Below are 13,760 nucleotides of genomic sequence, written 5' to 3'. Positions count from 1 at the left end.
GGCCAGCGGAGGGAGGGAGGGGAGGGGAGGGGAGGGGAGGAGGAGGAGGAACCCATGGGGCCCCTCTGGGGCCACTGCCACCCTTGGATCACACGATCCAAGGGTGGCAGTGGGAAGGGAGACAAAAGCAGGAGGAGGAAGGAGGGGAGGCCAGTGACAGGGAAATGGCAGGAGCCATTGCAGCTGCCCCTGTCATCTCCCTGTCTCTGATGGCGGATTCGATTCTGCCCTTCGTTTCCATTGGGCTGAATCGATTGTGATCGATTCAGCCCGAAAAGGAGCGGCAAAACCCAGTGTCTTTTTAACGTGAGTTTAATGGGGGGAAACCCTAACCCCCCTTGGCAAATCGATTCCAATGGGAACTAAAGTGGTTTAATTTGGATCATAATTCCATATGATCCGATTTAAACCTCAGTGGGAATAGGGCCTATAAAAGCCATATTCTTGATTCCAGAGGTTTGCTGGAAAAGAAAGGTCTTAACCTGACACTGAAAACAAAGAAGCCACTATCCTAACTTCCATAGGGTGGGGGTTCCAAAATGTAGGCGTTACAAAGAAGGCTTTCTTCCATGTTCCCACCAACTGTGCCTGTGAAGGTGGTGGGACAGAAATGCCTCTCTTGGAGATCTTAAAGCTTTGGAAGGTTCACATGGGAAGATACAGTTCTTCACGTAGCCTGCCCTTGAGCCATATAGGGCTTTATAGGTCAAGGCAGTACTTCGAATTGTGCCCTGAGACAGACCACAGCCAGTGGTGCTGTTGCAGCCAGGGAGTTGTGTGCTCTCTGTGACTAGCACCTATAAGCAATCTGGCAGCAGCTCCTTGGATCAGTTGAAGTTTCTGAACAGTCTTCAAAGGCAGCCTCATGTAGAGCACATTACAGTAATTCAGTTGGGATGTAACTAAGGCATGTCTCACCATGGCCAAGTCAGATGTCCCAAGGAACCAGGGAAGCTGGGGCACAAACCTTAAATGTGCAAATGGAGTCCTGGCCATTACAGAAACCTGAGCATCCGGGATCATGGCTGAATCCAGGAATACCTGCATCTTCAAGGAGAGTATAACCCTCAGGCTGAATCCGTATTCTCTGATCTGCTTCAAAACTGACCAGGAGCACCTCTGTCTTATCTGGATTGAGTTTCAAATTGTAATAAAATTAACTGTCTAGTAACAATATGTTTGGTAACATCCCCAATACTGAATGGTGCCATTTTATTTTCTACTAGATATCATACAGGTTCCCTAGCATTTGGCTCCTTAATTCTTGCTGTAGTCCAATTGATTAGAGTAATCCTGGAATACCTGGATCACAAACTAAAAGGTGAGTTTCATGACATTACATCTAGTATAGTTTAAATGAAGTATTCAGAAGTACTGCTTATTTTTAAAAAGGAAGAAGAGAAAAACAAAGGTGGTGTTGTATGGGAAACACTGATGTCTCATGGGTGCTCTGTGGTAACTTCAGCACTCTAGCAGGCTCCTGGGAAAATAAAGTGGTCCATTTCTGCACTGGCATTTACCTAATACACAACTGCAGCGTGATATTTTTGCATGATATTATTGCAAATCGGCAAGGGACTAGCCAGCCACACAGGATGGATGCAAACAAAATCTAAACCAAAATACAAGAAACTTTTGTATTTGGATGCTTATTCATCATTCTTAAGGGTTTGTTTGATTTTTCCCCCCTCTGTATTTTGGGATAGGCTCACAGAATGCTTTTGCTAAGTTCCTGCTCTGCTGCCTCAAATGCTGTTTTTGGTGCTTGGAAAAATTCCTGAAATTTATCAACAGAAATGCCTACATCATGGTATGTATTTCTCTCTCCTTTTCAAGTATGCTGCTGTGTCCTTTTCTAAAGAACAGCTATTTATGTACAAAACACAGTCCCCAAAGGCCTGTTTTAAACTATAATATTTAGATTTATTTCCAGTAGCTCTAGGGTAAAATCTCTGATGAATTTCTTTACTGCTGCTTAGAAAGATAAGTATTTTCATATGGCTGAAACTGGTCCTTAGAAGAATTCAGCAAGCATGGTTGATCAGGTAGTGGATAACATTGCCCATTTGCTGCTGGCTACAGTAAACCTGTCTGAATCTCATTCAGGGAACTAAAGATTAGAACAGTTGTGAGATGAGAAACTGACATTTGAAACAAGAAGGAACAAAATGTATAAAGTAATTTAAAAAGTGCTGTATGAAAAATGAGAAGCATTACCCTTAAGTAGGTTTTTCTACCAACTAATAAGCGTATTATCTCAGCAGAGGCCAATTGAGTTAAACTCATCAAGAATTAATAAAAAGGGCTTCATGCAGTGCAGTGGGATTTTATGAGTCCAGTGTGTATTGTGATATGTATCTGATTGCAATCTGATCAACACAGATCCCTAATCAAGCACATGGTGGGCATAAACTTGAATGACTTCTTTGGCATATACATTTGTGGCAAATGTGAAAAAATAAACGTATAAGATCAATCTAATTGCTAGTCCCAATTAGAGTAGACCCATTGATTTGATGGGATATCCATAAGTGTGAACTTAGCATGCAGCAATGGTAAAATGAGAGTAAGGTTGCAACCCAATGTACACTTTTCTGAGTTTTCCATTTGACTCAGTGGGGCTTACTGCTGAGTGAATAGGGTTGCCATGTAAATGTGCAGTTAAAATGTAAACTGAAATACTGTCTCTGAAATGAAAAACGGTAGCCATATTTGCACAACCTTGATTATTAAAGGAAAATCCAAACAAGAAATACAATACCCCTTTTCTGCCTACCCAGTCTGCAAAGGCATGGAGCTTTGTACTTGTGTAAGAGGTGTAAAAGCAAATAAAAAAAAACCCTCCAAACCCTTCTCTTTACCCATCCTTGCTATTCAATTGTTTTGGACCTTAGAAATAAAAAGTCCCTCAAATTCTGCCCAGAAGGTTCAAAGAAGCCTGCATGGATCACAGAGCATGGCTGTGGTATCTACTTTCAATAACCCAGACCTCTCAGAGGGCAAGGCAATATATTCTGAAACAGCTGAAACTTCCAGACATATTTCTTCTTTAATGCCACATAGAATGCATTAGAGTAGTTTAATCTTGAGGGAGCAAAGGCTGTTTAGGATCATACTCAGTAAAGTTTCAGGGGTAGATGTAGTTATTCTTGAAGGTCAGGAAATTTTCAAGACCTGTTTTGTTTTGCTTTTCTTCAGAAAGTCAGCACTGAGTTTCGTCATGTATTATTTCCTTTTTCCTTTCCAAAAATTACATGGCCTATCATTGGCCATCCAGAAACAAGCCAATACCAAGATTGTTGTTGTTGCTGCTGCTGTTGTTGCTGTTCTTCCTCTTCCTCTTCTTCATGCTCATTTATATTGACCTGAATTTTTAATTTACAATTTAGCTTCTATAAAATATATTAATATTTGTCTGTCAAAAGCTTAAATGGTAATAGGCCAGGAGTGGCCAAAATATAGTATTCCAGAAGGAAATGCTCTCTATGGGGTTGTGGAAAGTGTTTCCACCATTTCTGGAAAGCCGTCCTGGCTCCACTGGGTTAAAAAATATTCCCCCCACCCAAGAAGGTGTGCCTTCTAGAAGAGATGAGGCATTTCAGCCACTTATTGGATCTGCTTGGGTCATTTTAGATCTTTTAAAAAAACAAGAAATGACTTCTGTGCACTTCTTGTTGTTAAAAAAAATCTCTAAAATGGCCAAGGGGGCTAAAGATATAGCAATAGCAAGTACATTTCTATATTGCTTATCAGTGCACTTAAGCACTCCCTAAGCAGTTTACAAGTGTAAGCCAATTGCCCCCATCAAGCTGGGTACTAATTTTAGCGACCTCAGAAGGATGCCAGGCTGAGTCAACCCTGAGCCCCTGGCTGGTATTGAACTGACAACCTTGTGGTTTTTGAGTTCAATACCACCCAGGGGCTCAGGGTTGACTCAAAGTGAGTGCAGTACATGCATTTAACTACTGCGCCGCCAGGGCTCCTTGTGCCACCAGGGCTCCTGGTGAAAATGACCTCAGTGACCCCAGTGTGTTTGGGTGTAATCGTTTTGTTTTGCTGGGATGTGCGGAGGTGGGAGTGAGGCCATCTGGGGTCTTTTGGGAGGCTAGTGTGGCCCCTTAACCTTCCACAGCTGCCCACCTCCAAATGTTAGCTAGGGCAAGATGAAAATTGGATGGTTTTGTTCATAAATGGTAGCAAACATAGTACAGTGCGCCCACGTCATACACGGCTTTCAGCGGGCGCAAAGGGCGGTGCGTCCCATTAAGATTAATGGGGCGCATGCCCATGACGCGCGTGCACCGGCGCACCATGCATGAGCCCCATATGCGTTTTTTTTAATGTGGGGGGGGGCGTTAAAAAAGGGCACACTGTACCATACATCTCTTTCTTTCTTGGTGCTAATATTTCAACAAGTATGCACCCCAAAGCAAGACACTTGCATAACTGGGCTTTCTCACAAACAAGTTAACAGCTGTTAATATTTTTCAGATTGCGATATATGGTAAAAACTTTTGCACGTCAGCAAGGGAAGCTTTCTTTCTGCTCATGAGAAATGTGGTAAGGTAAGGAGTTGTGCATACATACCTGCCATTTCATGTCACTTCGCAGAAAATACTATGATTTTATGATTCTGTGATAACTGACTTGAGAGGTAGATGGTGGAATGACAGTGGCAGCAGCATAATAGGGAGTGATCTAAATTGCTCCTGCATTTTTACCTTCTAATGTAGTTTTATCTGGTTATTTAATATATATATTGAGGCCTGATTCACAGAAGCAGCAAATTCGAGACCGGAAGCCACGTAGACATTGGTCCTGGTTGAACCAATGCTGGCAGTCATGGGGAGACCATCTATTTTCATATCTTTTTTTATATAGTCCCATGGAATTTGTTTCATCTCCTTCTTGCACAGACCTAAGAATAGCCTTTGAGCGTTACAGGAGTATTTTGGCTAACCATTACATTTTTTATTCTGGCTTTCTCACAACCAAAGCCATAGTGCCTCTTAAGGTTCTGTCAGCACCTGGGAGAATTTCTTCATTGATTTTACAAAGTTTCAAAATTTAATAAGAAAAGAAACACTTTATAAAGTTCATAATAAGAATAAGAAAATACTTGAAATTTGTTATTCCAAAAAGGAAACAAATAAAATACGTATCCATGAATCAATGCTTGAGTCATTGTAATTTTTGTTGTTGTTGTGTGCCTTCAAGTCACTTCCAACTTAATGACAAACCTATTGTGAAATGCCCAAGGTCCCCCAGTGGGTTTCCATGCCTGAGCAGGGAATTGAGCCCTTATCTCCAGAGTTGTAATAATAATTACAATAATAAAATTTATTTGTATCCCACCTCTCTGTGCAACACAACCAGGGTAGCTTATACATTAAAACATACAAACCCGCATCCCATATCCCACCCACCCCTTAACATACAATTGAACAATTCACAGTTTAAAACATACTCTAAAATGACACACAGAGTAATCCAACTTTCAAAACACTACACCACACTAGGTCTCAGTTCTTTACTAAAATATTAATGCTAGCACAATAGCGAGGTACCAGAGTTTAGATGCCACAAAAAGGAAACAAATAACCATTTTGTAATAACTTGAAATAGAAATCCTTGTTGCAGTTATGATATTAATTAGAAACTGGGAGGGGGGAATCATTCTCTAAAACTGGATCCTTCACTGTATTGAAACTAAGAAGATAGGAAGTAACGACGCCAAAAACAACGGGTGTAAATGATATCTTGTTTACTTTAGTATATTTTGTAATCTTGTAAATTAATGCGATACTATAAATCTAATAAAGATATATTTTTTTAAAAAAAGAAACTTTGGGTTACATTGTTCTCCAAATAATTTCAGAAGGTAACTGAAAACAGACCTGAACTATTGTTTGAAAAGAAAAGCTTTCCCAGTCTTGTTTACTCTCTTTTTCACAGAGTTGCAGTGCTGGATAAAGTGACAGACTTCTTATTATTCCTGGGGAAAATTCTTGTTGCTGGAGGTGTTGGTAAGTGAGTAAATATTTCGATTTAGTAATTGATTGAAGACAACAGACAATTTGGGTAAAGAGGTTTGACTGAGGTGTTTCTAGTTTGTGCCAATATAATGCAGACCTGCAGCCTTTTTATAACCGGAGCTGTGTGTATGTAAATCATTACAGGAAAACCTCATTATCTTGGTGTCTCTCAAGACATTCATTAATCAGATAAACAAGGAGCTACTTGGATTGTTGTATTGGCTTGAATCTAAACAGAGCACAAGCAAAATAATTTGTTCAAGAATGAATTGAAACCAAAAACTGACCAACTACCAAAAAAAATATAGAAAAATATAATTTTTGTTCTTGTACACTTTTATGCATACAGCATTTGTAGCAAAGATTGGAAGATGGAATGTTTTAACCCATTCCATGTCTTCATATTCTTATCTTCTAGGATTGTTGTTCAGAATTAGATGACTCCTAAACTAAAATTAGGATAAATCAGACAAATTTGGAAGATTCCAAAACAAAATGGAACTGCTTTAAAGTGGACAGCATCTAAAACCACTTTTAAGGATTCATTAACAAATTGCATTCAGAGAAACACAGAGATGTCAGATGGTTTATTTCTCCCAACATACAAAAAAAGCACCTGGATAGGGAGAAAGGGAAGGGAGAGGAAGGGGGTGAAGTTTTTCAGTGGACAACTCTAGCTTCTAATTGCACTGAAGGGTTTTACCAGGCTCTCCAATCCCAGTGTTTGGAGGAAAGTAGGCTGAAATAATATATGGGAGGAATGGTCCACTTTTGATGTGTTTTGCTAGACGGATCCAGTGCTGAGTGCTTTTTTACTGCTAGAGCAGCAGTGGTAAAAACAGCTTTGGTTGAATTTGTGGAGCCTGGGAGGCTGAAGCACTGCATGCTTCCTTGAAAAGTGCTGTGTGTTCAAGTACTTCTGCCTCTGGCACTGCATTCTTCACATCCTACATCCATCTTGGTCCTGTTAGGCTTTCTTTGACTTTGGTGTGAAATGAGCAGAAGACAAATTTGGGAACTAGTTGGGAATAGTGCTGACCATCTGAAAGGAAAAAAGGGTGGTGGGCTGGATTTCTTCTCTCCTCCACAAACAGTTGATCATTGTACAAGAGTAGGGATGCTCCAAGGTTGGGTGGAAGATCTTATAAAAATCTTACCAAGTTTATTCTACCAAAAATGTTTGAGTTCCAAAAATGTTCTCCAAGTTTTATTTATCTAGTTTTTTTAATGTTTTGAACTCTTAATTCACCAGCACTCAATTTAATTTGGAATGAATTATTTGCTGTTATTGCACATCCATTCTTTTATAAAGTAAATGAGATTTGTCTAAAATGAAACCATGAAATAGCAAAATTGATTAATGTTTTCCTTGTGCTTAAGGACAAATTCCTTTGGCTAATTAATTTACATGGCTTTCTCTTCCTGCTTAGTACAGATGTTATCATAAGCTAATATCTCAATTTATCATGAACCGTACTGAAAGAGATAAATGGAAATAGTTAAATAGTTCTCCAAGGGAAAAACAAGAGGGTTTCTTTTAAAAAAATCAGGTTTTTCTTTTTTTCAACTGTGCATTTTATTCTACAGTCTTCTTTATCTATAAAAAGCTGTCAAATTAATAGTGTAATAGCATTGCTCTAAAATACCATATCATGCATTAAAATTTTCTGGTACCATGAATCTCTTACAAATAATGAATCTGAATGTCAATTTTTGTTCCACTACAAATAGTGGAGGATTTGTTACTCAGAGATTCTGTGGATTATTGCTCCCATGTGTATTTGTTTTTGTATGTTGCTTAGCCTGCAGTTATGAAGGACATATTTTAAGGACTTTTTCTAATAATTTCTGTGTCTGAACATGAACATATTTTGAAAGTGTATGATGTATATGCACCAATATTTTTGAACTAACTGGTTGTATCAACTGTTCCATTGGCATGTCTGTGTGGATTCCCAGATATGGCAGTATCTTGTATGAGTCATCCGGTATCTTTTAAAATACCATGGGAGATAATGCTTTTAAAGTGCTTCCAAGTGCATATGTACGCATCTGATAACCTGTGTTTTCCCCTTTTGCAGGTGTCCTAGCCTTCTTTTTCTTCACACACAGAATACCGATGTTCACACACGAAGCACCATCACTGAATTACTACTGGGTCCCACTCTTGGTGAGGACATTATTGATGTTCTTAGAATGATCCAGGACTGGTGTCAGTGGTGTGTCAATGTGGTGTGGGCCTGAAGGCCTGATGAGGTTAATGCTGGCACCCCCAAATTGTTTTTTTTAAAGGTCTTTCTTCCTTTTTTCTATTTTAATGGGAAGGGGAACAGAAGCCAGGATTTATGTACCAGGGAGAGAAAAAGAGGGGAAAAAAACAAAAGGAACAACTCCAAAAGGTGACAAAAACCTTTCTCTTCCGGCAGGCCTTCCCCAATTGATAATGTCCAGAACCAATTGAATCCCCCTCCTTTTATTATTTTTATTTGTGATTTGTTTTTTAACTTTGATGTATTGTTATGTACTTTTAAAACATTTTTTTACTGTTTAATTTTATAGCTGGGAGAGAAGGTTGGGTCGGGGTCTTGTGGGGCTTGTTGTTTTTATTGTTGTATATTGTATTCACTTTGCTGTTACCCGCCTCAATCCTCAAAGCGGAAGAGGCGGGATATAAATAAATATTTATTATTTTATTATTATTATCATTACGAATATAGTTTAAAGTTAGTCTCTATACAGTAAGAGGAAATGGGATCCAATAATGGACCTAATCCACAGGTGAGTGTTCAGGGCATCTCAGACTTATCTCTGGTTGGACACTTATAGACTTCATGTTTGGCTACCTCCCTCATGGAGACAGCATTGCTGAATAAAAGCTGGTCTTGTGAAGACAGGGAGTGGCAGCTGATGGTCTCTCCTTCATACACATTTCTGGTTCCTTTTCATTCTCCTTTCCTCTTTCTGGCCTGAGACTCTGTTGTCTTTCCAGTCTTCCACTCAAGACTGTCCCCTCTCATTCTCACTAAAACCTTAGTTTTTGAAGCAGTTTCTAAGACCTGAAAGAGCTGTGCTGTGTTCTAGGCACAGGGGGCTATACCTGTATATATGCAAGGGCCCTCTTAGTGATACTTGTGTTTATGTGGTGTGTTCTGTCAGTGACAACACTGATAATAAGCTTGATATCACTCACCCCAGTATCTCTGCCAGAGGATTTTGTACTAATGTTGTTTAACGCTGTTGCTGCTTTATAGCAACAATACAAGCAACTCTATCACTTTTTGTCATTCAAAGCATAGTGTCAAAATTGCATGTTACTTTAACAGTGTAGCAGCTATGTCTTTAATTAATTTTTTACTCATAAGTAAGTGCAGAGCCCAAATCAGGGCCCTGGTGTGAGCAATGGGGAGCACTTTAGTTGTTCACTCACTGCTGCAGTGAGTGCTGCTGCAGCCTCAGTCCAGATTAGGTAATCCAGTGCAATTTACAGTGGCTCAAGCTTTTATTTGTTTGATCAGTTGACTTTAGGGCAGATCAAGACCCCAATGCCAGGCAAAGGACTGAAGGATCTCTGATCTTCCACATCAGGTCCCAGTTGTTGTTGGGTCTGACACAAAGAAGAGGGGAAATTCCAAGAACGCAGAGTATAGAATAACAGGGATGATAATAGGGAGGGATTCTGTGAGTGGTGACGGAGAATGTAAGGTGAGACTACAGTGATCGTAGAGAGATCTTGAGGTAGACATTCCATTATTCTGTGTGGATTTTATCTTGGTTCTGCCTATCCAGAAAAGATTTGCAATAGTGCTAAAAATGCTCACACTTGCTTTCTGCTGAATCTAAAGAAGCACTACGTAGCTGTAAGCTTTCTGTGTTTAAACTAAGGAATACTTAATTTCAGCCTTTCCAATTCAGTGATCTCCAGAGGCATTGGACCACAACTTCCACCATCTCTGTCTAGGGATAATGGGATCTGTAGTACAATACATCTGGGAAGCACCAGTTTGGGGAAGGGCTGCTTTATGTAATGTTGGTCTAATCAACATTTATTTTCCTCCCCTTTTCAGACTGTCATTATAGGTTCTTACCTAGTTGCACATGGATTCTTCAGTGTCTATGCAATGTGTGTTGACACACTTTTCCTCTGCTTTTGTAAGTAATCACCTCTTTGTTTACTTTCCTTTGGATAGCACTTAAATAATGGGCCATTCTGTTAAATGGTCCTAATGAAAGTTATGAGATATGAAGAAGCAAACTGTTACTCCTCTTCTTGTGCATTTTGCTCCATTGTAGTCTTCACTGCACAAGAGAATATGAAGTATATCTGCATCAGATATGACTTCATTAGTTCAGCAAGTGAAATGTGACTGTTGTTCACTGGAACAGCTGGCTTGTTTGGAATAACTGCTCTGTAGTAATTACTAACAGGTTGCTTCTGGGTGCTTTGTAGCTTCTTCTTGTCCAGTGACATTTCACTTAGATGAATGCTATGTATAATTGCTAATAACACATAATTACCATTTTATTAGCCACAGCAACGTTGAATGAGCTTAAAATGTTTTATTTTCCACAAGTATATTACCCTTTCAGAAGGATGAAGGGATTATTAATACAAAGGCCTGAACCTGGTTGTTAGTCTCAAGTACATCTGATCCCAGTCATTCAGTTGAATGTAAAGTGTTGGCTTACCAAATTGCCATTGATACGAGTCTTCAACTGATACTAATTTATTTTTTTTAATTTATGTATTTTATTTATATAATGCCTTTCTCATAAACTAGAATCAAGGTGGGTCACAAAAGATACTTTTAAAAAAGTACAGTTTTAAAAACACAATTAAAAAGCATTGATATAATAAGTTAAAAATATAAAATCATTAAAATCATACAAAAGCAAATATCCCAATAAGAAGTCTCCCTGGGTAAATTACATATTAAAAGCCTGCTTGAAAAGAAAAGGTTTTGCCTGCTGGCAAAAAGAGAGAAGGGACGGGGGCCAGCCTAGCTTCCCATAGAAAGGAGTTCCAGAGGGTGGAAGCAGCTACTGAGACGGCTCACTCTCATTTCATCACTAAGCAGACCTGTGATGGTGGCAGGACCAAGAGAATGACTTCTCCAGGGAGATACAGATTTTATAATATTCTGGGCCTAAACTGTATAGGGCTTTATAGGTGGATATCAGCACTTTGAATAGTGCCTGGAAACGAACTGGCAACCAGTGAAGTTATTTTAACAAGGGAGTTACATGCTCCTTATAACTAGCTTCCATCACCATTCTGGCCACAGCATTCAGGACTTGCTGAAGTTTCCAAAGGCAACCCCACAGCCAGGTCTGACATCCCAAGGAACAGGCACAACTGGCACATCAGCTTTAATTGTGCAGATATGTTCTTGGCCACTGCTGAAACCTGGATATCTAGGCTTAGTGCTGAATCCAGGAGAACACCTAAGCTGCAGTCTTCACCAGGAGCACCTCTGTCTTGTCTGGATTAAGTTTCAATTGGTTTGCCCTCATCCAATCCAACAGACATTGGTTCAGTATCAAGACAGCTTCCATGGAATCGGATAGGAAGGAGAGGTAGAGTTGGGTGTCATCAGGTTACTGGTGATACCACTTCCCAGTGACCTCTCCCAGTGGTTTTATGTAAGTGTTAAATAAATGGGGAACAAAATAGAGCCTTGAAGGATCTCACAGGCCAATAGACAGGACATCAAACAGGAGTCTCTCAGCACCTTCTGAGCTTCTGCCTCCAAGAAGGACTGGAAACCACTGCATAACAGTACCCCTGAGTCCCATCCCACAAAGAAGCCCCAGAAGGATAACATGGTATCAAAAGCTGCTGAGAGGTCCAGCAGAACTAACAAGGGCACACTACCCCTGTCCAGTTCCCTGTGTAGGTCATCCACCAAAATTGTCTCCATACCATAGCTGGGCTTGAAGCCAGGTTGAAATGGATCTAGATTATCCATCTCCCAGTGTCCTTGTCCAACATTGAGACCACTACACCATGCTGGGTCTCTGTGTCTCTGAATAGTACACTATTAATGTGCTGCTTTAAAAGTTACTTTTTAATAAAAACTCTTTAAAATGACCTGGTCCACACAAATGATTCCCTCCCCCCCCCCCCCCCCAGTACAATGATACCAGTTTTATTTCACTAAAGGAGTTCAGTTGTGCCCTCATTACCCCAAAAGTAACATTTTACAGGTTATGCCATTACTTGTACTATTACCTAGTGTTCTATCTTTTATATGTCCTAATCAGCAAATTTAATCAGAGTGCACCATGGATTACTTTAAGAGTGTACTTTCTGTGCCAAGACTTTTTAGCATGGGAATATGTGATGCCAACATAAAAGAAAGTGCCGTTGAGAACATCCAAAGTGCTGTTTTCCATTACCACCGTTGCTGTAGTCACACAGACATCAAGAATTCACAATATTGTCTGAACATCAACAAAAACACCCCTCACTTTTTCCAATTAGCCTTTAATTGTCATTTAATTTTCATTTTTCATCAAGATTAGTTTCCAGTAGCTATTCCCCTCCAACTTGATAGCCTTGGGCAAAGTGAGCAAAGCATCATCTTCGGGCATCTGTAGTTTGCAATTTATTATCTAAAAGCTAAAAGTAGTTGTCAGTCTTTATCTCAAAGCTGATTGTGGTGGCTATGTTTAAAGCAGAGTGGCTTTTTCTTCCATTTTTGTGGAAATGATCTTGTGAATGCTCCAACAATTGTGGTCTACGGTCTCCATTTTTAAGTGGCTGGATTAGGAGGTGATCAATTACAGTCTTGATATGTATTCTTAATACTGACTGATCATGACAGAATGGACAGAGAAAGCTGATCTACATTGAATTCCAATTCTTAATTCATTGTCAAGGATTGTGTGGACTGGCTGTTTTTTTTCTCTTCAGAATCAGTTTGTTACCATTATTTATGTTTTAGAAATCAAGTTCAAACATGGGACCATTTTCAACTTTTGTAACTAAGAAGGAATTGAGGCGTTTTTACAAACTGGTAATGGTGGCTAGTGTTTATGGCAGTTGTAATCCAAGACACAGGGAAGGGCACCAGATTTGAGACAGGCTGCTTTCATGTATATATGTCCTTTATGTCCCTGAGCAGTACTTCCATATATCAGCACAGTCTGACCCCTTGTGGCAAAAATAAAAATTCAATCAAGAAACAGAAATAGTAAAGCTCACTTTCATAGAGCATAGAGTACTCATCCTAGAAAATAGTGTATTCATAATTCCTCCATAGATACTGCAATCAAGACTCTTGAAGTACTTCATGGAGAACATGTGCTGAGAGTTTTAATATTAAGTACAAGATGGTTTTTGCCTTCAACTCATGGTGATCCTAAGGCAAACCTATCATGGGGTTCTCTTAGCAAGATTAGTTCAGAGGGAGTTTGCCATTGCCTTCCACTGAGGCTGAGAGAAAATGATTTACCCAAGGTCACCCAGTGGGTTTACAAAGCCAAACAGAAATTCATACTTTGATTTCCAGAGTCCTAGTCCAACACTCAAACCATTACAGCATGCTGGCTCTCATAATCACCTTTTACTGGTTGCCCATGTGGAAGCAAGAATCACAACATGTCTCAACAGCGGCTTTGATGTGAACTACTTTGTATTGATAAGAAATGGTGGAGAGTGGTGTTTTTGTGGCACCCTGCAATGACACAGCACTAAAATTCTGCTCTGTTGTAACAAGATTTCTA

General features: G+C 39.6%; 1 protein-coding gene across 2 annotated transcripts in view; it reads left to right on the top strand.

The window, feature by feature from the left end:
- Positions 1-13,760, top strand: part of LOC149316427 (choline transporter-like protein 5) — a 231,355-nt gene that overhangs the window by 213,906 nt on the left and 3,689 nt on the right. The window contains exons 16-21 of one of the 2 annotated variants that reach the window (XM_089515462.1): positions 1,227-1,321; positions 1,707-1,810; positions 4,492-4,565; positions 5,956-6,026; positions 8,117-8,205; positions 10,100-10,184. In XM_089515462.1, coding sequence (XP_089371588.1) covers positions 1,227-1,321; positions 1,707-1,810; positions 4,492-4,565; positions 5,956-6,026; positions 8,117-8,205; positions 10,100-10,184 — 518 coding nt within the window. Of the gene's footprint in view, positions 1-1,226; positions 1,322-1,706; positions 1,811-4,491; positions 4,566-5,955; positions 6,027-8,116; positions 8,206-10,099; positions 10,185-13,760 lie in introns of those variants that run through there. The other variant, XM_089515463.1, reaches the window with a different exon arrangement.

The sequence above is a fragment of the Sceloporus occidentalis genome, unplaced genomic scaffold (genome assembly GCF_023333645.1).
Source record: "Sceloporus occidentalis isolate IW3139 unplaced genomic scaffold, rSceOcc1.0.p SCAF_3, whole genome shotgun sequence".
NCBI lineage: Eukaryota > Metazoa > Chordata > Lepidosauria > Squamata > Phrynosomatidae > Sceloporus > Sceloporus occidentalis.
The sequence above is the reverse complement of the archived record's forward strand: the minus strand, read 5'-3'. Positions and strand labels throughout refer to the sequence as shown.